The following is a 26,437-nucleotide window of genomic DNA, read 5'->3' on the forward strand; positions in this document are numbered from 1 at the left end:
ATTGCGTACACGACACTGCGCTGCTGCGGACCATCCCATCCATCCATCTCTCCCCGCTACCCCCCCCCCCCCTGGCCATCTTGTCAAATGACGATGCTGATGCCACCCAATTTATCAAGCCAGCAGCCGAGAGCCCCGGGATTGCAACCCTATCTCAGCAGCACAGCAACACAGCGAGCGGCACGGTGTCCAACTCTCCAGCTTTTGCGCGTCTTGTCTGCCGATGCCAACCAGTGGCGGCCCAGCGGCAGCCCGAAGTGGCCGGTAGACAAGGGGGCGCCCAGCCTCAGTGGGCTTTCGCTTGCCAGAATGGGCATCGTCACATCACGAGGCCCTTCGAACCACGACTTCAATGCGAGCCTACGTGTTGATCCAGCAATAGGATTCAATTCCCGTACACCAGCCTTCGACTCGAGCCTCGGTTGACACGATTGTCTGGGGTTTTGACTTGTGATAGAGCAAATTCACCATCGACGAGACTCTGACGAAGACGACATCCACAAGGCACTTCGTTCCAGAGGGATCTGACAATCATTGTCGGGCTCGGCAAAGTTCGTCAGAGTCTTCTTTCTTGTTCTACAAGGGCATTGTCTTTCGCTGCCACTACTGTGCAGATGTCTCGCTCGCCTCTCGGCCGAGTCGGCTCGCCTGAACAGCACCACAACTGACAGCATTGCTCGTCATCGTGGTGATCCACCAGATCTATCAGTCTCCGGCCCCATCCACCGCACCGTTGCACCCTGCCCACCGCAACGACTTTCTTCTCTGGGGCTAGTGACTGTTTCTGATTGCTCAACTGGCTCGCTTGGCCAAAGGGCCGAATTGATACAGCAGATCGATCGATATATGCGGTCTAGTATACCACAGGCGAGCCGCCCCGCAGTCTTTTTCGACCACTTGCCAGTGGCTCGGCCCCTGAATTGGTGCAACCTCACAAGTTGATCTGTCAAATCGTGGACCAAAATTCATGGATGCCAAGTCAGGAACGTATCATTCTTAGCTGGGATGTCAACCTTTTTCTTGATACATATTGCGCCAAGTGAGCCTGGCGATCTGCATGTTCAGGGCTCAAGTGAGCCATCGTAGGAACGCAGGGCAAGAAACAAGATGCCGGCATGCTAAGCCAGGCGTTGTGTCAGACTATAAGTATACACGTTGTAAGCCGTAGGATCTTGAGGGTGTCCCGAGTCGTTCCATCTTTGGTACGGCGGAAGATCGATTCATCTGGTCTCACTGATACAGAGCCAAAAAGCGTGAAGCATCTTCGCCTTGCATTTCGTGAACATGGCGCCCTCCCCTCTGAATCTTCTGCTCCTCGGAGCAGTTCTTTCCCAAAGCACAGCCAGTGTCATCAGCCCAAGACAACGAGTCCCTGATGGGTTCGTTGCCAAATCAGTCTACCCTACACCGCATGGTGGCTGGGACCGTGACTGGGTAGACAGCTACGAACGCGCCAAAGCTATCGTTGACCAGATGACTCTGGCCGAAAAGACCAACATTACTTCCGGCAGCGGTTGGTGGATGGGTACGTGCCGGTTCGCTACTATGACTTGAGAAAAAACTGCTAACCAGAGACCAGGGTACGTGACTCAGGCATCCCAAGACGGTCGATACTCTGTGATACTGACATTGAAGTAGACGTTGCGTCGGCAACACTGGCAGCGCCCCTCGCGTTGGATTCCCTCAACTCTGCCTAGGTGATGGAGCCACTGGCGTCAACCAAGTTGATAATGTCACCGCGTTCCCGCCTGGCATCACCACAGGCGCCACTTGGGACAAAGACCTCATCTACCGTCGTGCCGTCGCCCTCGGGAAAGAGTTTCGCGGCAAGGGTGTCAACGTCTGGTTAGGGCCCAGTGTTGGTCCCCTGGGCCGCAAGCCCAAAGGCGGTCGTAACTGGGAGGGCTTCGGCTCGGACCCCGTGCTTCAGGCCAAGGCTGGCGCCCTGTCGATCAAAGGTGTTCAGGAGCAAGGTGTCATCGCCACGATCAAGCATCTGATCGGAAACGAACAGGAAATGTCAGTCTCAATCATGGTCGTTCTTTTTTGCTTGCTTTTTCTTTAACTGACATTTTCAGGTACCGAATGTATAACCCTTTGCAGCAGGGTCTGAGCGCGAATATTGGTAAGTGATCGGCGTCGACGTGCCGGCACGTCATCAAATCTGACAGGGATAGACGACCGAACCTTGCATGAGATCTACCTTTGGCCGTTTGCCGAGGGCATTCGTGCAGGCTCCGGCGCCGTCATGACAGCCTACAACGCGGTTAGTTGTTGCTTCTTCGATAATGCGACGGTGGCAGGCTACTAATGGCATTGACAGGTCAATGGTTCTGCAAGCGTGCACAACAGCCAGATGATCAATGGCGTTCTGAAGAATGAGCTGGGCTTTCAGGGGTTCGTCATGAGCGATTGGTTTTCGCAAATGTCTGGTGTCGACGCTGGTAAATCACGTCCCGCCTAGGCATGCTGCTCGCCGACTAACATGGAACAGCAATTGCGGGCCTCGATATGGCCATGCCTGGAGATACCCAAGTGCCCCTGTTCGGTTACAGCTACTGGATGTACGACTTGACCCGCTCCGTCCTGAATGGCTCAGTTCCCATGGATCGTCTGAACGACATGACCACGCGCATCGTCGCGACATGGCTCAAGTTCGGACAAGACGAGGGCTTTCCTAAGGTCAACTTCCATCTGCTGTCCAACGATGCTGTGGGAGATCTCTACCAGGCCGCCTGGCCCTTCTCGCCCCGAGGTGTTATCAATGAGTTTGTGCAAGTCCAAGCGGACCACAACCTCGTCGCACGAGAGGTTGCTCAAGATGCCATCACCCTGCTGAAGAACAATGGCAGTCTTCTTCCGATCGCGACATCTCGTTCCATCAAGGTCTTTGGCACTGCTGCACAGACAAATCCCGACGGCCCCAATGCGTGCGACTTCCGCAGCTGCAACAAGGGTGTCCTCGGCATGGGCTGGGGGTCAGGCGTGGTCGACTACATGTACATTGACGATCCCATCGGCGCACTGCGCAAGCGTGCCGGCAACGTCGAGTACTTTGCCACAGACAACTTCCCGCGGGTGCCAACGCCCAACGCGAACGACGTGGCCATCGTCTTCATCACTTCGGACTCTGGCGAGAACTCCTTTACCGTCGAAGGCAATAACGGTGACCGCAACTCCGACGGGCTTCGGGCTTGGCACAACGGCGACCGTCTTGTGAAGGACGTTGCCGCGGCTTACAGCAATGTCATCGTCGTTGTTCAGACTGTCGGCCCCATTCTCGTCGAAGAGTGGATTGACCTGCCCAGCGTCAAATCCGTGCTCTTCCAGCACCTTCCGGGACAAGAAGCTGGCGAGTCGCTCACCAACGTCCTCTTTGGCAATGTTTCGCCTTCGGGTCACCTTCCCTACAGCATCACGCGTCGCGAGGAGGATCTTCCCGAGAGTCTCACGAAGCTCACGGGCGGTTCGACCGGACAGCCGCAGGACACCTTCTCCGAGGGTCTTTACATCGACTACCGTTATCTGAACAAGAACGGCATCAAGCCCCGTTTCGCCTTCGGACACGGCTTGTCTTACACAAGCTTCAACTTCACGAACCCCTCCATCAGCGCCGTGACACAGCTGTCCCGCACTCCGCCCGCGCCCCCATCGCGAGCCCCCGTCCTCAACTTCAACCAAGCCATCCACCCCTGGCAGCAGGGCGTTGTGCCAGCCGGGTTCAACAAGATTTTCCGTTACCTCTACTCGTGGTGCACCGAAGGCGAGGCCAAGCAGGCCGTCCGCGACCGTGAAGACGGCAAGAAGTACCCGTACCCGCCCGGCTACACAACGGTGCAGCCATCCGCGGTCCCAGCCAGCGGCGCCTCGGGCGGCAACCCCCGGCTGTTCGACGTCGCGTTCCGCGTGTCGGTGACGGTGCGCAACACGGGCGCGACGCACACGGGCCGTGCCAGCGTGCAGGCGTACGTCCAGTTCCCCGACGGCGGCCCGGAGACGCCGATTGTGCAGCTGCGCGACTTTGAGAAGACGTCGAGGCTGGCGCCGGGTGGCAGCCAGGTTGTCACGCTGGCGCTGACGAGGAAGGACCTCAGCATCTGGGATGTCGTGAGCCAGAACTGGATCGTCCCGTCGCCGGGCGGGCGGTACAAGATCTGGATCGGCGATGCCAGTGATAGGCTGTTTACTGCTTGCTACACCGACACGGGCAGGTGCGAGAGCGGACTTCAGAGCCCCGTGTAAGCGACGGATGGCCCTATCGTTTACTGAGCGTGTTTCTGGCAGGGCTCGCCTACATGATTGTTCGTTTCAAAGAAGAAGCGTGGGATCAAAGCTGATGATGATGGGATGAGGCAGTGATACAATAATCATGTTTTCCCCTTCATGGCCTAGTCCTTGTGATGTGCCATCTGAACATGACCGTGGACAAGGTCTCTCATCTGCTTGATCAGACCTCGAATTGGCGCTTGATATTTTATCCTTGTACGGGCTACAAGGCGGATGTCGTGCCACCCAGCTTGTCAGCGGGAGCGTACCCCTGTCTCTGCCGCAGATGGGTGATTGGCGGTCACAAAATGAGAAGCGAATCAGACATGTGGGAAGCCCCTGCACAAAAAGGAACAAGGAAAAAAAAAACCTCTTCTTCCCAGCACAATCAATCGGTCTCATGAAGAGAGAAAGGCAAAAGATGTGGACACGCCGGGAATTGAACCCGGGACCTTCAGCAGTTTAGTATTGATCAGATCAATGCTAAGCAGATGTCATACCCCTAGACCACACGCCCGTTTGTTGTTGTAGGGCAAGGTGTATTGTGAGTACATGTTGCTAGTGATAAATCACGCAGAAATGAGGTTGTGGATCTGTGGTCTGTGGAAATGAATGCCGGCTTTGACCATTGATCCACCCAAACCCAACGTCTTATGTCATGGTATCCCCATCGCTCTCATAACAGTTAGTTCGGTAGAGGCATTTCGAGCGTTCTGAAAGAGGCAGGTAGGGTAGGCGTACAATCATGGAGCAGGCCACAGAGACCAAATCCTCTTGGCGCTCAGCCCTTGCGGGCCGGTGATTCCATGTATCCATCTGTGCTTCCAGAACATCGGGCTTGATAGCAGCCGATGTGGCGGTTCGCTGACGTCCAGCGCGACACGTTTACCAATGCAAGGGATGGGCTCTGTCATGCGCGTGATGTGATGCGAAGAACGCATCAGTAAGACGTTCAACGATGAACTAGAGTCTCGACACACACGCATGCTCCAGGGCTTTGGAAACATGGACAAAGGTCGGCACGTGGGCCCAGCTCGTGAGACCTTATTCAGACCCGGATCCGGAGCGAAGCCCAGGAACTTGTGTCTTTCTGATTTATGATGGGTTCTGTCAGTACTCGGAGAGGAGTGGCTCGCTGTCTTACATCTGAACGCGAGGAGAGGAGAGGTAGGTCCTGCATACAGGACGAACTGTCGAAGGTAAGAAGACGAGCTTGCAAGCGCCCAGCCAATGGTATATGTGAGAATGATTAGCAGGGAATCTATCGATGTGAGAGGTGTCGTCAAGCTGTCCATCCCATCATTCTGGCACGGCGTACCGCCCACTGCAACGGACCAGACTGGTTAGCTGGTTGGTGGTCATTCTGGTGGTGTGGAACGTGCCAGTTGGTGAACCGTCTGATCAACGTCTCCCCTGATCGATCTGAAATATCTTCTTGTTCACGACACCACGCCAAGCCCATGATGGCGCCGGGGTCCCTACCATGTTGGCAGCAGCCTATCGCCGAAGGGCTCTTCGCTCGCAGCCGCCACCAACGGGTGCAACCGCTGGATAAGGAAGAGATGTGGCGGGAACATGGGATCCGTCGGGATCACCGCTCATGTGTTCGGTTCGATCCGAGGCTGCATCGGGCATGTGTTTGTACGGGCGATGCATTCTTCTAGATGGCGAGAGAGAGAGAGAAAGAGAGAGAGTCTGCAAGCTACCTAGGGACCTAAGGTAGGTACCTCCCTAAGGTAAGGTCGGTAAGGTACCTACCCTGAGGTACCTTACCTAGGTACCCATCTACCTGACCTTGGATAACGTCAAAGGGTTTGCATTGGTCCGTGTGGTGTTCGAAAAGGCCCCTTTCTTCCTTCCTCCCTCTCTCGCACTCAGAAACATGGCCGCTCACCGCATCTGGACGTGCCTCCCTAAGGTGCCTTCCTACCTCACCCAGGCAGGTAAGATATCTTGGTAGACATAGATGGCACATCGCCCAGCATTAGGCCTAGACCATATTCACTCTACCGGCCCTTGATGCTGCGGCATCAGTCAGTCATTCCCTCGACTCGTCTAGACCTCGACGCGCCACTAGAATTTTATTCAGAACCCCATCTGGAAGGCGTCGCCATGCTCGTTGCAGCGTTGGCAGTCGCATTCCATCGTTCCCTTCTTCCACACACCACCAGAAGTTCTCCCTGACAGATCAAGGAGGACTGCATGTCTCGCATCTTTCCATGTGAGCCACCGTTTCGCCTGATTATTGTATGCTACGTATCCTGCAAGATCATTCTCAGCTAGGTGCCAATCCCAGATTTGCCATTCAGGCCCTCAACACCATCTTTGGGACCCTGGCCACAAGTGGCTTGATCACCGGAGTGACCGCTCATCAAGCTCTACCGCTCATGCCTTGGCCATATCCATGAGCTTCAATAAGATCCTTACTTTGACTTAAAAGGGTCCATGACCCTCTCATTATCACAATTCATCTCGAGCACCTGCACCAGGCCCCTCTACCAAGCTTCTCACCTCCGTCTTGACGCAATTCAAACCCTTTCGTCACTGTACCTCCAGTATCATCGACTGCCACCAACACACGTCTGCTCCTACAGTATTGCTGGATGGAAAAAAAGTGACCCGGCAAAGACGTTGCTTTTACCCTGAAGCCCAACATGAAAACCAGCTTCGTGCTCAAGGGTATTAGTGCCCTCTTGAGCATCACTGGCGTCGCCGCAGCTCCTGCTACGAATAGTAAAAATAACGATAAAGCTTGCTTATCTGGCCCAAAGCCCAGGGTATCCGTCAAACAGGTCGGCTATTCAACTCTCTCTCTCACTCCACCTGAACACTGTGCCTAACGCATTCCAGGTCTCCAACTTTTGCGAGACGACATCCGGAGTCAAGTCGTACAGCGGATACGTCACGCTTCCACCTAGTACAAACTATCCCTTCGAGCAGAATATCTTCTTTTGGCTTTTTGAATCACGGAGCCGGCCCAAGTCCGACCCCTTGACTGTCTGGATCAACGGCGGGCCCGGCTCGCCCTCGACCGATCAGGCTCTCGGTAGCAACGGCCCCTGCCGTGTGCAGCCCGACTCAAAGACGACGAAGCTCAACGCCGACTCATGGAATAATAAGGCTAATTTGCTGTACATCGACCAGCCGGTACAGACGGGATTCAGTTACAATAACGTAACGCCCGGTCGCCTGGGTTTGATCGGTGGATTCGTATACCCTGAAGGCACTTCGGTTCCTGAGTATGAGACCGTTCTTTTCAATGGCAGTTTCTCGACCCAGGACCCAAGCCAGACGCTGAACACCACGCAGAGTATTGCGCGGGTTCTGTGGGACTTCATGCAAGTCTGGCAGGGAGAGAAAAAACTGAAAGACTACGTCCGGCCTAGTATCAACCTCTGGTCACAGTCATAGTACGTGCACACCCCGTTCTCCCCCTATCTTGCGGTGGCCAAACCTGTTTCAATTTGTATCGCCAATGCACAAAACTAACCAGTTCCTAGCGGTGGTCACTACGTGCCTGCCATTGCGACCTACTTTGAAGCGCAGTCTAAACTTGCGACGGCCGGCAAGCTGCCACCCAATCCTCGTATTTGCTCTCGCGCCAAGTCTATCCGCATCGCCACCGTCGGCATTATTGCCCCTTTCATCGACATCGTCGGTCAATTTGCTGACCTAGAATTCGCCTTGAATAATACCTATGGCATTGAGATATTCGATCCAGCTACCGTGGACAACCTGGTCGAGCAGGCCGAGGCTCCTGGTGGCTGCTTCGATCTGATCGATGACTGTCGCAACATCACCAACAGGCTCGACCCCGAAGGCTGGGGGAACGCTCCCGAAGTCTACCCAGTCTGCAATAATGCCTTCTTCACGTGCTATCAACTGATCGAGAGCCGATACGAGGCCACAGGCGTGAGTTGCCATCTGTTTCCTCCCATTCACTTTCCCAAGAGCGATGCCCAAGCTGACGACGCTCCCCAGCGCGATTCCTTCGACATCACCCAGCCAGCAGCCGCCCAGTTCCCTCCCCCCTATGCTTATGGTTTCCTCAACCGCCAAAACACGCAGTCCCGCCTCGGCGTGCCCGTGAACTATACCGCCTTCTCACCGAGCATCCAATATCCCTTCTTCGCCACAGGCGACTTTCTCCTGTCGTTCGCGCCTCACGTCGAGCGCCTCCTCGCCGCCGACATACCCGTCCACCTTATCCACGGCGACCGTGACTGGCGCGCAAACTGGATCGGCGGCGAGGCAGTAGCCCTCGCGCTCGCCCACCGCAACCGCGCCCGCTTTGCCGCCGCCGGCTACGCCCCGCTCTCCGTGCCCGGTGTGCCCGCCGGCAAGGCAGGCCACGTTCGTCAGGCCGGCCGTCTCAGCTTCTCCGTTGTCACCAACGCAGGGCACGAGATCCCGTACTACCAACCCACGACCGCCTACACCATCTACCAGCGTGCCATCGAGGGCAGGGATGTCGCGACTGGTAAGAAGGCTATTGGCAACGGGGACAAGTACGCAACGAGCGGGCCAAAGGACATTCGGGGCGCGCGCACGCCGCTACCCCCCAAGGCGCCCGTGTTCTGCTACACCGCCAGCACGCCCATCGTGCGGGGCCAGTGTACAGATGCGCAGATTGCGGCGCTGGCGGACGGCACGGCCGTCGTGAAGGACTTTGTCGTCGTGCAGCCTGCGTGGAGCGGGTAGGCGACGGGGGTAGGGTTCCATACAGAAGCGTCTGGGGAGGGGGATGTACACGTACCTACGGAAGCGACAGCCTACAGCTCAAACATGACAGCTGGATGACGGACGGCCAGGGGCGACGGCCAGTTGGCGCTTCATACAGAGGCCCGTTATTGCACGTGGCCGTCGCAATAGTATAGCTAGTGAACCATCGATAGGCTTGATTAAGCATAGAAAATGGGACGCACAGATCCACACGACGAGGCGACAGACTGCACGTAGTTCGTACAAGCAGCAAACACAACAAAACTTTCCAAGGTGGTGAAGTATGCATCATGTCGGTTCATTGTTGGTCTACACCAAAAACAGGCATCTATCCTGATGATGGGCAGCGCCTTTATCTTCCTCTCGCCGCTCACGAGCCAGCGCGTCGCCAGTCCATATGTATGCAATCAAAAAAAGCCTCTGCCGCCCCCTTCGTTCGCAAGCAAGTGAAAAAGCCTCCTTCTCGCTGGGGGGGAAAAGGTCATCAACGCCAAAGCCACTCTCTATTATGGCTCCCATCATGAGTCGTTACGTATTGAAAGCCGTGGTATCAGATCGAATCAGTCGTACATGGAACACCTCGGCTGAGCGTTCATGGGCCCAGCCGGGTGGACTTTTCGGAAAATAGCAAGTATCGTCATCCGATGGGTCAAAAAGTCTCCATCGTTGACATTGGAGATTGTTGCAGACGAGCTCATAAGAAGCCGCCCTCGGTAAAGCCAACGCCGGCTCGCCAGCCACAGCGCTTCTCCCATTCCTCACGGTCCATGTCCCGCGGGCGCGGGGGGGCGCCCCTAGCGTTTAAAGTACCCCTCGGTGCTGGTGATGGATTTCGGTCGAACTCGGTGCTCTCGCGACTGCTCCCGCCGCTCACGTTCGTCTGGACTAAGAGTAAGCTGCTGGTGCTGGAGAGGCGCTTGGTAAACTCGGTGAAGCTCAGCCGCTTGGCACTCGAAGTGGACTGGCGCTTCTCCTGGTTCGGCCGTGAGCCTCCATCTTCGGAAGTCTTACCGGATGATGGCATTGGGACGTCCAGTCTGCCCTGTGGTACCAGCTGGGGTTGACTGTGTGTTCTTTGCGCGACGCTAGGGCGGAGCTTCGAGTGGGCGGTATGGGGCCTGGATGGGGCCTGCAGAGGTGTTTCGTGGTTCGTAGTGCTTCGCGTGGTGGATGACTGAGAGGCCGACTGCTGCTGCTGATGCGCCAATGATTGCGATGAGGTGCGCTGCTGACGCGGCGGGCCTGCGAGATAGTTGAGAGCCCGCTGCGCATTGGGTGGGATGAGTGTTTGGCGGTTTCCGTCAGCTTCGTGGGCGTATTCGTCCGACGACGAGTCTTCTTCGTCCTCCTCCTCAGCCGAAGAGCTGTCATCGACATCCCAGGCACTTTGTAAGGCTGCTCGCTCCGTCTCCTTTCGCTTCTCTATCTGCTGACGCTTTTCGTCTGCCTCGCGCATCAGAGCATCAAAGCGCGCCAGCGAGGTTAGTTTTTCCTCTCCGGGCACCTCCCGTTCCGAGCCGGGAATGCAGCGAAGCTGAAAAGCTCGGTCGAGGATTGTCTCACGTGCCGCGGGTGGCGAGCTAGAGTTGATAGCCGCGGGGTGTAAGGCCTGAGAGCTAACACTCCCTCGACCTCGAATTGGTGAGCTGACAGTCGAAGATCGTCCCTGTGCAGCGGTCCAACCCTCAATCAGCTCGCCTTGCTGATACTCGCCCACGGTGGCCACCGGGGATGGAATGTCAGTTGGGAGGACGGTCGTGTATTTATTGAGATCGGGCATGGCATAGCCCATGTGCGCTGGGTGTGAGGCACTCGAAGGAGACGATATATCACTTCGCTTGGAACGCAGGCTGGGAGACTCTGAACTGAAAGTTACAGGACGCTCGCGACCCGAGTGATGAGTCGAGTTTTTGTGCAGAAGAGCAGATCGAGAATTGGCATTGCCGCTTGACGGACGCGGGTAATACTCGTTCGTATGGGCGCGCTGCGGGAACGGGTTGATAAAAGACGGCGACGCCGGGCTGTCCGGACTCATGGGGGCTGTCTTCTTCATCAAGATGAAGCGAGCCCACTCATGCAGACTGATGTGGTGGTCGTCTGGAGGGGTTCTGAACCAGAGTGTGGTGGCGCTGGGCTCTTTGCTTGAGATAAGGCCTCCAGCTCTGCTAGAACGGCGTTTTCGCTCCTTATCGTTGATCGTGACAACGAGGGTGGGAAGCACCGGTCCCTGTTTGCGATGTGCGACCATTTGCACTTGGCAATCGACAATGGCGCCAATAGGGTACTGGTGGGTGGGCTCCCAGTCATCCTGCAAGTTTGGAAAACTTAGGTTATGGCCCGAGTACTCCGAAGCCGTGAGCCTTACCTTGGACTTGTACACAGATATGCAAGGATCCTCGGTGGGCAGTGGCTTAGAGGGGGTTTTCGAGGAGGAGGAGGAGGAAGAATTGGTAATGCGACTGGTCGTCATGACCTGCGCGAGGCTCGGACTGGGCTGTTGTTCGAGTTTGTCTTGCTTATGGGCGTTGCGGCGGCCTACGACGACATATCGCGGCTGTGTGGACTCGATTAGCAGAGCACTTCCAAGGGAGGGAGAGAGAAAGGCTGGGTAGGGTTCAACACACCTTCCAGACTGCACGACCGAGAATTTGACCTCTCTCGGGAGGAATCAACAGGACTCCCTCGCAGGATTCCATGTTGATCGAATTTTGAGGTCCTGGGAGGTCGTCGTCGTGGCGGTGGAAGGCGAAAAGGAGTCGTCGTGAGGAAGGGGGTTCAAGGATCACGAATTAAGATTAAATCGGCATTCTGAATGCTGGGGAATTCCGCAGACAGCGAACAAAAGCAACCGTCGGGCTGACTGGCTATGTATGAACAGACCAAGGGAGCGAAAGAGGCGAAGAGAAATTCGACAGCCTCCGGGGCTCCTTGAGTGTACGAACGAGCAGCGTGGCGGCGGGCGGCGACAAAGGCCCAGTGAGGGGGGTTTGTGTGTGGTTCGATGGGCTTGATGTCGTGTGGAGGGGGGGGGGACGAGGCGCGCTGCTGGATGCGGGCTGCAGTAGGAGATGTCGAGGTTGGCAGTGCGGAAGAGAGAGGCCGACGACGACAAGGTGGATGATGGGGATGAAGTTGCCTACCAAGGGACGACGGGGAGGAAAGGAAATGTGAGGTGCGGCCAGGTCGGCCGAGAGTTCGTCAAAGTCGCCGGGCTAATGAAGTACCTCAGGTACCTCTTCCCTCTGCTTGCAGTGTCGGATTGGTATTATTGTTCTTTTTGATTTGATTGCGAAGCCAGAAGTCACGACTAGCCCCCCGGCTGTTGCCTCTTGATGCTCCAGCACACTTGCCCGCATTTGGTTGCATTGGGGGGGTCTTGGGGGGAAAGTGCTTCCGGGGGGCCCCTGTATTCAGGCACCGCGAGATCCACTGGGCCCGATCGCTATTGCCCGCTTTTCCTGCAAGCAGAGAAGGACCGTTCACGGACGGACGCAAGTGGCGGACGAGCAGGTGAGCAGGCTGGCAGCTCCGAGACGAATTTCCATTTCGTGGAACTTGCTTATGATGACCAGGTAGGAACTTGCCTAGGTGCATTGCTGCTGCCATCTTCAGCCAGAAACCGCGGTGGATCGGGAGGCGGCGGCACAGCGCACAGCTCACAGCTCACACAGCGCACAGCGCCCAGTTCACAGCGTGCCAGGCGAATGGGAAACATTCGTCACATATCTACATCTTCACCGCTGTCTCGATGTTGCTTCTGTCAGACTTGCCTTCCCAGCCCACCTGCGTCCCCGACCGTCTCTCTTTGTCTTGTTTGAGATCACCTTGCACGCCATCTGCTTGTGGCTCCCCCTCTCTCCCCTTTCCCCCCTCCTCCACCCTGCCGTCCGCCCTCGAGATGCCCAGATGCCTTGCTCACCATAGGTGTGTATTCTGGGTAACACAGTTTCAGACCGCCACAGAGCCCACCCCCCTCCTTCCCCCATCCCTCCAACATCCAGCCATGCTTCTTCTTCTTCACCGGCTTCAATGACGCAGATTTCGCTGGCTGCCGTTGCCATCCTCGCCGCCCATTGTCTCTGCTGGAGCGCCTCCATGCCATGTGCCTTGCGCCCATCGCCTCACGATCAGCTGCGGCCATCGAACACTGGCCGGGTCTAACCGCAGAAGCTCCGAATGCTCGCATCGTGTACCCACGGCACACGCACCAGAGCCTCGCCAGCCGTCGACTGACCATCAGGGACCAATCGACCCCTGTCCTGCGACCGCACCACAAGAGCATGACCAAAGGCACAACCACTTTCGACGACAATTGCCTCGGCGGCATGACTCTCGCTCCGTGGACGAACTCAAGGGGTAATTCAGGCCTGCTGCTGCATCTCAGTGGGTAGCCAGACGCATGGTGACCACACCATCTGCAGGACCAATATCTCTCCTGAGCTAGACCCCTCCTCCTGGCTGCACCTGGCTCCTGAACCCCTGGCCCAGTGTACCCTTCGGACAAAATGGCAGTGGTCATGTGCAGACACGCAGCCGTGCCGTGGGCGAGCCTACCGATGGAAGGGTGCTGGGATTGATTACTTACACCAGTCCGGCAGTCGGTTAATCATTGTGGCTGGCTTGCGCCTTTCCAACTTCCCCTTTCGTCGGCCAAAGTCAGGTGCATTTCCAACAATCACAAGCGACTGTGGCGCACCATGACTCCTGTAATGTCGTGTCGACCATCTTCGGCCTTAAAATGCCCCGAGGGATCATGCCCGTTCTTTGATCGACAATCCGTTGTCTCTAGCACGGGGCCTAGGAGGGAAAACGAGAAGGACGGCACAAATCTTCGGGGTTTGGCGCTGGCCGGGGCCAAGGCGTTGCGGGTGGAAACATCGCCAATCTCACAGACAAATGTCAGGATCAGGGATAACCACGGGTGGCCTTTCTCTGCCAAACCGCCGGCGTCCCAACTCCTATGCGACGCTGCCCTGTTCGTTACTGTCAGCATTCCTCTGCTGGTTCGCACTACGGTGCGTAGCCGAGCGACATGCAGTGCAAGCCACGCATGCCACGCCGACCACGAACTCGTACCTGCATGGAAAACTCGGTAGCGTGGATGGCTCTTTGCTCTGTTCCTGTTCGCTGCCACAGCAATCGCTGCTGATGCAAGTCACTGCACCTAAGGCTGGCCCATTTGTACACCTCCGCCCGATCTTGAGTCCAGCGTTCTCAGCGTCTGTGAGTCCAGCCCCTCTCACCACCCAGTGTCGCGATCCCACCTCGGATTGCTCGGCGCCACGAAACGGTGATCGTCGACGGCGTCTTGTGCCGTCTCTGGTATAGGCATGGCAAGCTTTGCTTGACCAGGACCAGATTCATGGTCATGGCCAGGACGTGTGGCAGCTCCCGTACCGCATCTTACGTGCCCGGGATCTCGCTGTTTAGCTCCCTTCTACAACTGTCCCCCGTCAAGGATTCCTTCCCCGCACGGAATCGTCACGTCCCGTTGCGTCCTTTCTTTTGACTGGCACCCGAGCGTGACCACCATCTTGCATGTGGCGTTGTCAACGCAACCAACCTGCACAACTCAGCCGCCCGTCACGATGCATGACCAGCAAACAAAACAACTTATTGGGTTAGCCAATGCTCTAGGCTCATGGCGCCACCCTCGCCGTGCTGCACCACCGTACTCCCTAAGCTCTCTAGGACTTGGATCAAACGATCCGGGGTTCGATTCCTTCCTGTGCTCTGAGGTCATGGCCCCAATCTACAGGCTCCCCTCCGCTCTCTATCACCATTCAAGACAAACGGCGGTCGGAGGACAATTGCTGTCCCGCGCAGCTGGATGACACAGGTGTCGGTCGTCCCGGGAAATCTTCCTAGCCCCTGCATAAGCGGCCACGCGACGCTCAGTCAGCAAGCGGCCGTCGCCGCCCTGTCCGGGGATAAAGCTCAGTGCAGCATAGACCGTCACCTCCAGCCAGGCCCAGAGATGCGCCAGCGTCAATAGCGCCGTCTGTGTTGAAAACGATGACGGACACTAAACGGACGCTGTCCCTTGTCACCGCTTTGATGGTGTGGGGGTTTGCGCTCTACTTGACTCGTTGGTCTCTGGCTCGTCGGAGTAACCGTTCGAGACCACCGCTCACACAGGTTTGCATTGTGGTCCTCTGGTCAAAAAGCTGTTAGTCCTGGTTCTGCCCTGTGCTGGCGTGATGACATAGCTGATTGATCTCGGTACCTTTCCGCTCCCTCCCTCAAACTCTGCGCTCAGACGGTATCTTAAGCTTTTGACGCGAGTCGGACTGACATTGCGAAGCTCAACTGGACGACTCGACCACGATCCGCGGAATCGGGTCCACGGCATGCAAATACGCCTTTGCCTTCGAAGCATCATCCGGAGACTCCGATCTGTTTTCGTCATGCCGCGGTTGGGGCACGACCTCATCGTCCGGATTCCCTTCCGAAACGGATATCGGCTCCGGCTCTTCTTCAAAGCGCCCGACGTTCGTCGGCGTTGATGCAGGATTTTCAATACGCCATTCCCGAATATTTGGGACGCCTCTGATTCGTTCGTGGAAGCGAGCCGGCAAAATACTTTCGCGATCCTCTTGGTCCGCTGGCGTGAACATCCGGGCAAGAAACCGCGCCGTAACGATGCAGAAGGCGAGACCCGCCCATGATTGCCATGGAATCGCACCCATGTCGATGTATGGTAGTGATATGGCTGGCGCTATCAGTGTGCTCTCCTTTCATCTGGCTCGCTTTGAGGGGCTGTCAGCTGGCGTGAGGCTGAAGACGAACTTATTTGTTATGCTGGAAGGGGCCGATGCAGCAACCCCCCCCCCCCTTAGTGAATGGCACTACTACTGGTTTCCAGTCAGATGGGGGAAAACCGGTGCTTTCCCGGCCACAGAAGGTAGGTTGCCAGTGAATGTGCCGATATGTGGTTTGGGCCTTTCGGATCCGAACCTGGTCATATGGGCCTCGCGCAGTGCTTGTAAGTCAGGCTTACACTACCCATTTCTGAGCGCTGCGAACGAATTCAATGGCGCTCAAGAAATATGGAAGACGGTTCACCTGTAGGGAGCCCGTGTAATAGTTACCAATCCATGGCACTCACCCGAACGACTCGACTAGCTAGATAGTAGTACTCTAGATGAGGGACACAGCAGCCGTTCTCTTCGAACAACATCAGAAAGATCAAAAGAGCAGGTCGTTTCCAAGGAACCCAATCTAAAAGTTATCGAGGCTATTCAATGGTCCATAGCCCAATGGAGTTGCAAACAGCACACAAGCGACGAACGACTACCAACCCTCCCCATCGTTTCCTCGCTACAATGTACCAATCTTCGATGCCAGAAATCCGACGCCCTCGCCAGCACGGCGTGTATAGTCCAGGTGCGGGGCCAGCACTACCAGCTGCCCATCGCAAATGACATCTCCCGGATTGCACAGAAACGACACTCTGTCAGGCGGAAAGTTGAATATACGACTGCCGTCCTGCATCTTCTGGGTGTCGCCAACCATGAGGACACCAACTATCTGGTTCTTGGCCACGGGCGGGAGGCTTTCTATTGACCTGTGCGCGACCGCTGCGCCTTGGCTTTGAACATGTTGGCCGAGAGCGAGCGGAACTAGGGACAAGGAGGAGGGCGCACCTGTAACCGCCGACGACGACCTTGGAGGCTGGACAATTCATCGCCGCACCGAGCAGGACACTGCTCATGGCTGCTATGCTGGGCCCGTCCGTGCCGCCGGGTAGGAAATTGGGCGCAGGAATGGCGGCGTAGTTGATGCCTTCTGTCGCTACGCGGGAGTCGCCGTATGTGGACTTGAGGCCACTTGACAGGGGCGGCCCAACCAGTGTGCCCTATCTCTAGTCAGTGGGAGAACTCTATGGTGGCGAAGGGTGACCGAGGATGAAGAAGGTCTGCACCATGTTGCCCTGCTCTGACGTGCCCCGGGCGAAGACGAAAATGACATCTCGGCAGCCGCCCAGCGTGAGTTCGTTGCTGACGATGGAGGCCGCGATAGCTGGATCGCTGACGTTGACCTGACTGAGCGTCTCCAGTCTTGCGAGGCTTTCGGCGTCGAATTCGCCCGTCTCGGCGGCGCGAGGGGTGAGAGATGGAGACACGGCGAGTGCGAGTGTCGCTGACGCCAGGAGAACAACGATTCGCATGGTCGAACAGGCACCGCGAGGCGTGCAGACCTACAAGAATCGCGATGTCGAGATTTGTGCTCGGAGATTTCTTTGGCAAAAAGTGGTGAGACCCCGAGTTCTGATTCGGGTGAGGGTATTGTCGTGGTCCCCGTCGTTTCGGATCGGTGCGATGCACTGACATCTTTGACCATGCGCCTTGACGTCCGAAACATCTCCAGCAAGTCGCACCAGCCATATCGGGCGAACTGTTCGAATGAACTGTTCGAGAGCAGAAGCACCTGATCAGAAGTCTGGTGGGAAAGACGGCGAGATGTTTGTATGGGCGGGGTTGAATGTCATCTTCCGTCGGGTGATGTTGGGGGTGGTGATGCCTGCCCCTTCGAAGGTCAAATTACGAAAAGGCCGGGATCCTATGACCGAGTTGATGAGATTAGAGAGATGAAATTGTTGAGTGAATATTTCTTTCAAGAGCCCATTTTTGTTTTCTCAAAATGTGGTTGTTGTTTATGGGAACGAGTATGAATGCATCTCGGCTTGCTCCCGAACAAGTCAGGAGAAGAGCAGCAGATTCAAAGATGCAATTAGAGACGTTTCTTGACATGGTTCCCACCAAGATAAAACGTCGATTTGGGTTGACTTTGGTATCGACGGAATATGGACTCATAAGGCACGTCGCTGTCGTTTCTTTTCACGGCTGCCACTTGTGTGACACTTTGCCTACCAACGAAGCCAGGCATCGCCGGAGAGTTGACATGCTGCGGCACAGCGTCATTTGGGAAGGTAGAAAATAAGAAACATGGGATGGTAAAGAAACATAGGGCCATGCTGTGTAGGCCATTGACATATCAATCAGAGTGATGCACTGCAGGAAGGCACCGGTGAAGGACATTGTCAAATGATGCAGCAAGGTGTCGTGGACCATCTGTCCTATACGCATTACCCCAGATCGTTTGGCAAGGGATATTTATCGTATACTCGATGTCGATGCTAGCACATTTTGTTGGACCAAAAGCCCAATGCGCAGCTGAGTTTTCTGTCTGCTGGATTTCCCCGACAGCCAAGGCGTTGATACAACATTGAGCAGTCCCATACGCAGAGTCGGTGGACTTCCGTGATGAACACGATCGCGATGTGACACAGTCACAATGAGGTGTCAATTCCGAGCCTGTCCGAGATGACCTGAGGCTTGAACGTCAAGATAGAGTCATCGGCGTGGAGAGGCAGGCGATGGAACAGGATGATGCCAGGATCGTGAGTTCCCGGCCTTGGCACGTCCGAATGACTGAGGCGCCTTCAATCGCAGGAAACTTCTTCGAAGAATTCTTCGAAGGAAGGCCAAGACATAGTCACCGGCGAAGTTGAGGTACTCGTTCCCTGACTCTCGTGTCAATTCGGAGTCATCGACAGCTGTCATTCCCATTGCCATCGGACCCATCGCATGCAACCTCAATCACAAGCCGAGCAGCACGCGCACGAACAGCACGTGACATCCCGAGCTTGCGGATTCGAACCCCGGGACCCCATTGCTAGACGTGACGCCATTCGACAGCTCTCCGCAGGTCCACCCACTGGTAACCCTGGGGCCCAGGGCGCAGGACCCGCGCGCGGTGTGTGAGGTGCACAGTCGCTGGGGGGCCCGCTGTATTTTTCTCAAAAGCGTGCCAATCACCTTCCGCAATCGGGCGCATAGAGCTGTCTCCCCAGCCGGTATGACTACCAAGATCGCTACCTCAGGTTCCTACCTAGGTACCTATACATGGTACAGGTGCCGACTGCCCCAGCAGCTAGCAAGCCTCGCCAGCAAAACAGTCAGTCGAGACCCGGACCACTACCGTACTTTCCCCTTCGAGTCAGACCACATCTCGAAAGTCGTCCCCGACTTTTAATATCTTCTCCCTCTCCAACCTCTCTCTGCCAGTCTTCCCTTCCCCCCTTCAAGCGCTCTTTGCTCGTTTGATCCTCCACCATCACAATGCTTTCTTCTCTGCGAATCGCCACCAGGCAAGCCGGCCTGCGCCGCGCATCGGCCCTCCCGCTCAATGTCGCCCGCGCCGGCTCGACCTGGGCCAACGTTGCCCAGGGCCCTCCTGTAAGTACACTTGAAGCTTGTCTCTCGGAGGTGTCATGATGCTAACTGTTCGTCAGGATGTAAGTCAATAATGCCAATGCCTTCCGAGATTGGACTTCCAGCTGATCCGAGCCTCCCTCCGAAAGGCCATTCTCGGTACGTCATTGATGCCCTCGGTCTGCATGCATCGCAGCTAACGTTCTTGCCCAGGTATCACCGAAGCCTTCAAGGCCGACACGTTCGACAAGAAGATCAACCTCGGTATGTCTTCTTTGCCGTTCTCCTGTCATCTCCGATCGTCAGGTCGTGCTGACCTAAACCCACACCAGGTGTCGGTGCCTACCGTGACGACAAGGGCAAGCCGTACGTCCTCCCCTCGGTGCGCACTGCCGAGCAGAAGGTCGTCGACGCCAAGCTGAACAAGGAGTACGCCGGCATCACCGGTGTGCCTGACTTCACCAAGGCCGCCGCCGAGCTCGCCTACGGTGCCGACTCGTCCGCCCTGTCGCGTCTCGCCATCACTCAGTCCATCTCCGGTACGGGCGCCCTGCGCATCGGCGCCGAATTCCTCAAGCGCTTCTTCCCCGGCGAGAAGAAGATCTACATCCCCACGCCCTCGTGGGCCAACCACAAGGCCGTCTTCTCCGACGCCGGCCTCCAGGTTGAGCAGTACCGCTATTACAACCGCGACACCATCGGCCTCGATTTTGAGGGCATGATCGCCGACATCAAGGCCGCGCCCAAGGGCTCCGTCTTCCTCTTCCACGCGTGCGCCCACAACCCCACCGGCGTTGACCCCACGCAGGAGCAGTGGAAGGAAATCTCGGCTGTTGTCAAGGCCAGCGGCCACTTCTCCTTCTTCGACATGGCCTACCAGGGTTTCGCCTCGGGCTCCACCGACAAGGACGCCTTTGCCCTGCGCCACTTTGTCGCCGAGGGCCACGACCTCTGCCTTGCCCAGTCCTTCGCCAAGAACATGGGTCTCTACGGTGAGCGTGTCGGCGCCTTCAGCATCGTCGCCAACGACGCTGCCGAGGCCAAGCGCGTCGACAGCCAGATCAAGATTGTCGTGCGCCCCATGTACTCGAACCCTCCCATCCACGGTGCCCGTGTCGCCGCCGAGATCCTCACCAACCCTGCCCTCTACAAGCAGTGGCTCGGCGAGGTCAAGGAGATGGCCGACCGCATCATCACCATGCGCGCCCTGCTCAAGGAGAACCTCGAGAAGCTCGGCAGCAAGCATGACTGGAGCCACATCACCAGCCAGATTGGCATGTTCGCCTACACGGGCCTGACGCCCGAGCAGATGGACTCCCTCGCCAAGGAGCACAGCGTCTACGCCACCAAGGACGGCCGTATCTCCGTCGCCGGCATCACCAGCGACAACGTCGGCCGCCTCGCCGAGGCCATCTTCAAGGTCAAGGGTTAAGTGGGCTATGGGGGCGCACGGGTGTAAAATCGGGAGCGGCCATGGTGCCTGGATATGGGCCAGGGGGGCGGTGGGCGGCAGACTAGATGACAAGCGAGCGATGACGCCCGCGGCAGTAGACTGGCAGCGCTGATTCTGTATAACACCATGATTCTCTTGACGACATTGCATTCTCGTGGTGGCTCGATATGCTTTGTGATTTCATGCTTCGTAATTCGTGTTCCGTCATGACATCAAGACCCAAGACGGCCCTTCACCTCCCCAGCCTCTTGAGATCCTTCTTCACCTCGTCAATCTCCCTCTCCATGGCCCTGTACACCCTCGCCATCTCCCTCATCCGTCCCTCCTGCGCCTGCGCCTGCGCCTGTCCCCTCTGCGCACCCACGCCATACGCCTCGAGCTCCATCTCGAGCCGGCGAATGCTCTCCTCGACCCTGACCCTCGCATCCCGCAGATGGACGCCGTAGTTGGCCAGCGCAGACACCGTCTCGGGCGTGTACACATGGTCCTCGACAGCCTTGGCGACCATGCGCGCCTCGACCTCGGCCCTGCGCGCCGCGAGCCCGACCTCGGCAGCCCGCAGCTCGAGGCTCCGCGCCACGACGCCGTGCTTGCCTTCGAGGGCGCGTACCAGCAGCCCGACGGCGCGGGCCTCGTCGGCGAGCAGCGCGGCCACGTCCTCGGCCAGGCGCAGGCGGTCGGCGGCGGTCTGGACGGCGGCGCGGCGGACCTCGGCGCGCAGGGCGACGGCGGCGGGCGCGAGCTTGGGGACGCCGCGGTGGAGGAAGCTCGGGTTCGTGTCGGGGTGGGCGACGCGCACGAGGGACGTCGCGGCGGCGTGCAGGGCTGTGCCGACGAGGGGACCCAGCGCGGGCAGGAGGGTCGGGAGGTCGGAGAGGGGCGGGTGGGCGAGGAGGGTGTCTGCTTCGGCGGGCGTCAGGGGCGGCGCCGACGGGTCGAGGAGCGCGGGCAGCAGGACGAGGAGGTCGAGGAGTGGCGGCGGTAGGGAGGACGGCTGGGCGGCGGGGCGGGACTTGCCGATTGTGCCTTTTGGTGCTGGGGCTGGGGGTGGTGTTGCTGTTGCGAGGGCGTGGGTTAGGAGGTGGTGCTTTGCGTGGGTTTTGCGGTGGGCACGGAGGTCCTTGGGACGTGTCAGATTATCCCCCCTCGGCCTGAAGAGGGTACATACGTTATGAACGGATTCGCGCTCCTTGCGGAGGGCATCGTTCTTGGTCGAACCGTCTGGGTTGAGGATGACGGTTGTGAGGGTGTGGTGGAGGGATGCAAAGTCGGGATTGTTGTCGAGGATCGACTGTTCGATGGGCGGCAGCATTGTGCTCGGCCTGCATGGAGATTCTCTGTCTCTCTCCCTCTTTCTCGCTCAAATGGTTGGTTCGTACAAGCACATGAAATTATTAGGTTGTCATGGTCAAGATATCATGCATCTGCCCACCGCGTTCCATACCTCCTACAGCGCAGCACCCCCAATTGAACCCCCCCTTGGACCCCTCACCCCTCACCCCTCGCGAACCCGACACGATGTCACCTGATTGGCAGCACACGAGCCTGACCCCCCCCCCTACCTGTCTTGGCCCGTGGCGGATTTTCCCTGAAGCCGATCCCCGACTCGAATCGACTATGCACGGAAAAAAGTACGACTCCCCAAGCGAACATCACCTCACTTGAAGCTCGACGATCCGGCCATCACGAGGTCACGGGATCTTCAATTGGCACTCGAAACAGATCCAAAGACCAATGTCACGACGATAGCACGGCACCTCGAACTCGTACACACGCACACACACATCACCCTCCCTCACAATGTCGACGCTCGCCGCCCAGCGCGGCAGCGCCCCCCTACGCGGCCTCGCCTCGTCTCTCAGCTCCCTGTCCCTCCAAACACCCAGCGGCCGTGCCTTCTCGACGACGCCGGCGGCGCTGACAAAAACCATCGCCCTCCACCGCATCCCCGCCTTCCCCATCCCCGACTACCCCCTGGGGCCGCGCCTCATCTACAAGCAGTCCAACGGCGGGCTCTCCGCGACGACCCGCATCCGCCGCGGCAACAACATCTCGTCCGACCACAAGGTCAAGACGCCGCGGGCCTGGCGGCCCAACATCCACCGCAAGCGCCTCTGGTCGGCGGCCCTCGGCGTCTGGGTGCGGGCCCGGCTCTCGCTGCGCGTGCTGCGCACCATCCGCAAGGAGGGCGGCCTCGACGCCTACGTGCTCAAGTCCAAGGCCGCGCGCGTCCGCGACCTGGGCCCCGGCGGCTGGAAGCTGCGCTGGCTCGTCATGCGGACGGCCGCCGTGCGGGCGCGCTTCGCCGACGAGCGCGCCCGCCTCGGCGTCGTGCGGCCCGCCGGCGTCGAGGACGAGGACAACACGGACCTCGTCCACGTGCTCGTCGACGGCGCCACGCCCGGCCCCCTGAGCGCCGTCAGCAGGGCCATCATCGCGCGCCGCGCCGAGGCCGTCGCCGCCGACAGGATGGCCTGGGACGTGGCCGCGCTGCAGGCCCAGGGCCAGGAGTTTGCCCTCGGCGAGGAGGCCGAGCTGGCGGGTGACGAGGACGTCAGGGGCGCGGGCGAGCAGGTCGGCGGCACCGTGGAGGAGCTCGACGCTGCGATCGAGGCGATGGAGAAGGACGAGGCCAAGAGGTCATGAGTTGGAAGCGGGCCGATGCGGCGACCCTGTGTCTATTGTATCATATGTGTACTTTTCCGTGTTTCTCCCCCTGCCCGGACAGATGGCCGGCACAAGACGTATCCCTGCATACTTTCCCTTGGATGAACGGGCCTCGAGCCTTGGTGACTCGACAAAGGGGTGACCGTGATGGTGGGATGCAGCCATCGAGGCCAGACATGCGAGCGTTCATACAGGATACGACTCAGTTGGCTCATCTCACTCACACGGCATACACCACTCGACGGCATACCCGACAGCATTCACAACGCAGCGTCTGGAAAATGTGTAGAATCAAAATCTTGACATGTCTTTGGAAAAATCAAGGCTACCTTTTGTATCCCATCAAAACGCCGTCCTGCCTCTCCTCTAAAATCGCAAGTCCCAGCCAATCTTAGGTCCCAACGTCGGCAGCTCGTCGGCCACGCTCTGCACATCCTTGTCACCACGTCCACTGAGGCAGATGACGACGTCCTCGTCCTTCTTCATCGTCTTGGCGAGCTCGAGCGCACCATAGATGCCGTGCGCCGACTCGAGCGCGGGAATGATACCCTCGAGCTGGCTCATGAGGCGGAAGCCGATAAAGGCCTCCGCATCGGTGGCGACAACGTACTGGGCGCGGTTGCTGTCTTTCCAGGAGCTCAGTTCGGGGCCGACACCCGGGTAGTCGAGACCGGCCGAGACGGAGTGCGTCTCGGAGATCTGACCGTGCTTGTCCTGCAGGACGTACGTCTTGACGCCGTGCAGCACACCCTTCGTGCCGCCCGAGAGCGTGGCACTGTGGCGCGCCGTCTCGACGCCGTCGCCGCCAGCCTCCACACCGACAAGCCGGACGCTGGGGTCGTTGGAGAAGGGGTAGAACATGCCGACGGCGTTGCTCCCGCCGCCGACGCAGGCGACGACGGCGTCCGGCAGCTTGCCGCGCTTCTCCTGCATCTGGCGCTTCGTCTCCTCGCCAATGACGGACTGGAAAGTGCGCACAATAGTCGGGAACGGGTGGGGGCCGATGGCGGAGCCGATGATGTAGTGAGTCGTCTCAAGGTTGACGACCCAGGCACGCAGAGCCTCGTTGACGGCGTCGCGGAGCGTGCGGCTGCCGGCCTCGACGGCCACAACCTTGGCGCCGAGGAGCTTCATGCGGAACACGTTGAGGGCCTGGCGGCGCACGTCCTCGGCGCCCATGTAGACGGTGCACTCCATGCCGAACTTGGCGCAGACAGTCGCCGTCGCGACACCGTGCTGGCCGGCGCCTGTTTCGGCAATAATCTTGGTCTTTCCGAGGCGCTTCGCCAGCAGGAGCTGACCCAGCGCATTGTTGATCTTGTGGGAGCCCGTGTGGTTGAGATCCTCACGCTTCAACCAAATGTTGGCACCTCCAGCGTGCTCTGTCAAGCGCTCTGCGAGGTGCAGGTGGCCAGGTCGGCCCATGTAGTCGTAGTAGGACCTGTACTCCTCCCAGAACTTGGGGTCGTTGTTGATCTTGTTGAAGCCCTCCTCGAGCTCGGACAGGCAGTCCATCAGACTCTCGGGGACGTACTGTCCGCCGAATTCGCCGAAGCGCTCGGGAATCTTGCCGTGCATGGCGGCGAGCTGCGCGACAAGGTCGCTGTCCTGCTCGGCCGTGATGGTGGCCGAGACGGTAGGAACGGCCTCGGGGGCCTTGGCATCGGCAATGGCCTCAACGATGCCGACTTCGCGCGTCGTTTCGTTCGCGGCCTCGGGCCTGCGGCCGCCGAGATAGGCACAGTACTCCTCGAGGTCCTTGAGGCGGTTCTCAGGGGTGGCCTTCTGCAGGGTCGTGATGATCTGGCTGCCGACGACGACACCATCGGAGAGGGTAGCAAGGCTCTGGAAGTGTTCGCGGGTGCTGACGCCAAAGCCGACAGCGGCGGGCTTGTCGCCGCTGTACTTCTTCACGCGGGAGATGAGTTCGGGGAGGTTGGCGTTCAGGGAGCCGAGGGCACCGGTAACGCCTTGGCGGGAAACGACGTAGATGAAAGAGTCGGCGAGCTGGCAGAGAATCTTCATGCGGGCATCAGATGTGGCGGGCGCGATGAGGGGAACGTAGGAGAGTCTGCTGGGTGTCAGTACAACGGCCAAAGAATTCGAATCTCCCGAGGACAGGTATATCCATGACGTACTGTCCCTTGTTGCAAAGCTTGCGGAACGAGACGGCCTCCTCGGGCGGCAGATCGACAACGATGAAGCCGTTGACGCCGCTGTCAGCGCAGTCGTTGAGGAGCCTCTCCTCGCCGTAGCTCAAGAGAGGGTTGTAGTATCCCATCAGCAGAACTGGCGCCTTGAGGCCCTTACTCCTCGCGTCCTTGACCATCTTCAGTGTGGACTCGATGGTGACGCCATTTTGCAGAGCAATTGTGTTGGAGGTCTGAATGGTCGGGCCGTCGGCGATAGGGTCTGTGAAGGGCGCGCCGAGCTCGAGGATATCTGGCCATGTCAGGAAAAAGTCGTATGGAGGGCTGATCCATCGTCAAGACTCACCAGCTCCACCCTTCTCCATGGCGAGGAGAATATCAGGCGTCTCCTCGGCCGTAGGAAAGCCGGCGGTGACATATGTCACGAGGGCTGACTGTCATCGCTTGTCAGTTACGTTTTCCCGTCGACTAGAGCTGGTGGATTTTTCGAGGCCATGCCATCGTGCGTGGTGTGTTCGGTGGCGGGGTGAAGGAAAAAGTGCCCCGCGATTGGGAGGACGAGGGGCAAATGGAGGTGGGACTCGACTCACCCTGTTCTCGGCCTTGCAGCGCTGAAAAGTCTTGCGAATGTGATCCATGGTGCTGCCGAATGTGCAATGATCCCAATTGATGTGCAGTAGGTTGAATCTTGCTGCTAATAATCTCAATGCGGGGAGGGGTCAAGTTGTTCTTAAGAAGTGGTGATGTAGAGGCGGTGGGGGAGGTCACAGTCATAGTCACTTTCGCAGAGATCACTACTCGGCCCAGGTACGTAGCGACGCTGGTGGTGGGTACTGAAGCTCCGGGCGAGACTAGTCCTACGTCGGAGTCGCTGCAGCGGCCAAGCCGCCGAGCGCTGCACTCCAGCTTCGATGCCTTGAGCATGGGAAAGGCCTCTCTCTCTCAGTGCCTCCTTCCAGTGA

General features: G+C 58.1%; 8 protein-coding genes and 1 non-coding gene across 9 annotated transcripts; 4 read left to right on the forward strand and 5 right to left on the reverse strand.

The window, feature by feature from the left end:
• Nucleotides 1-1,284: 1,284 nt before the first annotated feature.
• On the forward strand, nt 1,285-4,242 carry D7B24_007465 (uncharacterized protein; the record flags this gene model as incomplete). The annotated part of the gene is made up of 6 exons (XM_028641575.1): nt 1,285-1,525; nt 1,698-2,019; nt 2,079-2,125; nt 2,178-2,266; nt 2,324-2,444; nt 2,495-4,242. The coding sequence occupies 6 exons, from the start codon at nt 1,285-1,287 to the stop codon at nt 4,240-4,242; spliced, it is 2,568 nt and encodes an 855-aa protein (XP_028498700.1).
• A 448-nt stretch (nt 4,243-4,690) lies between these two features.
• D7B24_007466 lies at nt 4,691-4,783 on the reverse strand. Its single transcript has one exon. It is a non-coding gene; the product is annotated as a tRNA-Ala (tRNA).
• Nucleotides 4,784-6,920: 2,137 nt separating this feature from the next.
• D7B24_007467 (uncharacterized protein) lies at nt 6,921-8,967 on the forward strand (the record flags this gene model as incomplete). Its single annotated transcript, XM_028641576.1, has 4 exons — nt 6,921-7,058; nt 7,117-7,676; nt 7,767-8,178; nt 8,248-8,967. 4 exons carry the CDS (start codon nt 6,921-6,923, stop codon nt 8,965-8,967), a joined length of 1,830 nt encoding a protein of 609 aa, XP_028498701.1.
• A 715-nt stretch (nt 8,968-9,682) lies between these two features.
• D7B24_007468 (uncharacterized protein) lies at nt 9,683-11,684 on the reverse strand (the record flags this gene model as incomplete). The annotated part of the gene is made up of 3 exons (XM_028641577.1): nt 9,683-11,296; nt 11,354-11,542; nt 11,613-11,684. 3 exons carry the CDS (start codon nt 11,682-11,684, stop codon nt 9,683-9,685), a joined length of 1,875 nt encoding a protein of 624 aa, XP_028498702.1.
• Nucleotides 11,685-16,308: 4,624 nt separating this feature from the next.
• D7B24_007469 (uncharacterized protein) lies at nt 16,309-17,158 on the reverse strand (the record flags this gene model as incomplete). The annotated part of the gene is made up of 3 exons (XM_028641578.1): nt 16,309-16,579; nt 16,635-16,846; nt 16,913-17,158. 3 exons carry the CDS (start codon nt 17,156-17,158, stop codon nt 16,309-16,311), a joined length of 729 nt encoding a protein of 242 aa, XP_028498703.1.
• Nucleotides 17,159-19,112: 1,954 nt separating this feature from the next.
• On the forward strand, nt 19,113-20,637 carry AAT1 (aspartate transaminase aat1; the record flags this gene model as incomplete). The annotated part of the gene is made up of 3 exons (XM_028641579.1): nt 19,113-19,233; nt 19,419-19,469; nt 19,538-20,637. 3 exons carry the CDS (start codon nt 19,113-19,115, stop codon nt 20,635-20,637), a joined length of 1,272 nt encoding a protein of 423 aa, XP_028498704.1.
• A 253-nt stretch (nt 20,638-20,890) lies between these two features.
• D7B24_007471 (uncharacterized protein) lies at nt 20,891-21,970 on the reverse strand (the record flags this gene model as incomplete). Its single annotated transcript, XM_028641580.1, has 2 exons — nt 20,891-21,778; nt 21,827-21,970. 2 exons carry the CDS (start codon nt 21,968-21,970, stop codon nt 20,891-20,893), a joined length of 1,032 nt encoding a protein of 343 aa, XP_028498705.1.
• A 488-nt stretch (nt 21,971-22,458) lies between these two features.
• On the forward strand, nt 22,459-23,304 carry MRPL24 (39S ribosomal protein L24, mitochondrial; the record flags this gene model as incomplete). Its single annotated transcript, XM_028641581.1, has 1 exon — nt 22,459-23,304. One exon carries the CDS (start codon nt 22,459-22,461, stop codon nt 23,302-23,304), a length of 846 nt encoding a protein of 281 aa, XP_028498706.1.
• A 387-nt stretch (nt 23,305-23,691) lies between these two features.
• On the reverse strand, nt 23,692-26,113 carry TRP5 (tryptophan synthetase; the record flags this gene model as incomplete). The annotated part of the gene is made up of 4 exons (XM_028641582.1): nt 23,692-25,396; nt 25,464-25,767; nt 25,822-25,909; nt 26,066-26,113. 4 exons carry the CDS (start codon nt 26,111-26,113, stop codon nt 23,692-23,694), a joined length of 2,145 nt encoding a protein of 714 aa, XP_028498707.1.
• Between the last annotated feature and the right edge of the window lie 324 nt (nt 26,114-26,437).

Source organism: Verticillium nonalfalfae (genome assembly GCF_003724135.2).
Source record: "Verticillium nonalfalfae strain VnAa140/NRRL 66861 chromosome Unknown scaffold_6, whole genome shotgun sequence".
NCBI lineage: Eukaryota > Fungi > Ascomycota > Sordariomycetes > Glomerellales > Plectosphaerellaceae > Verticillium > Verticillium nonalfalfae.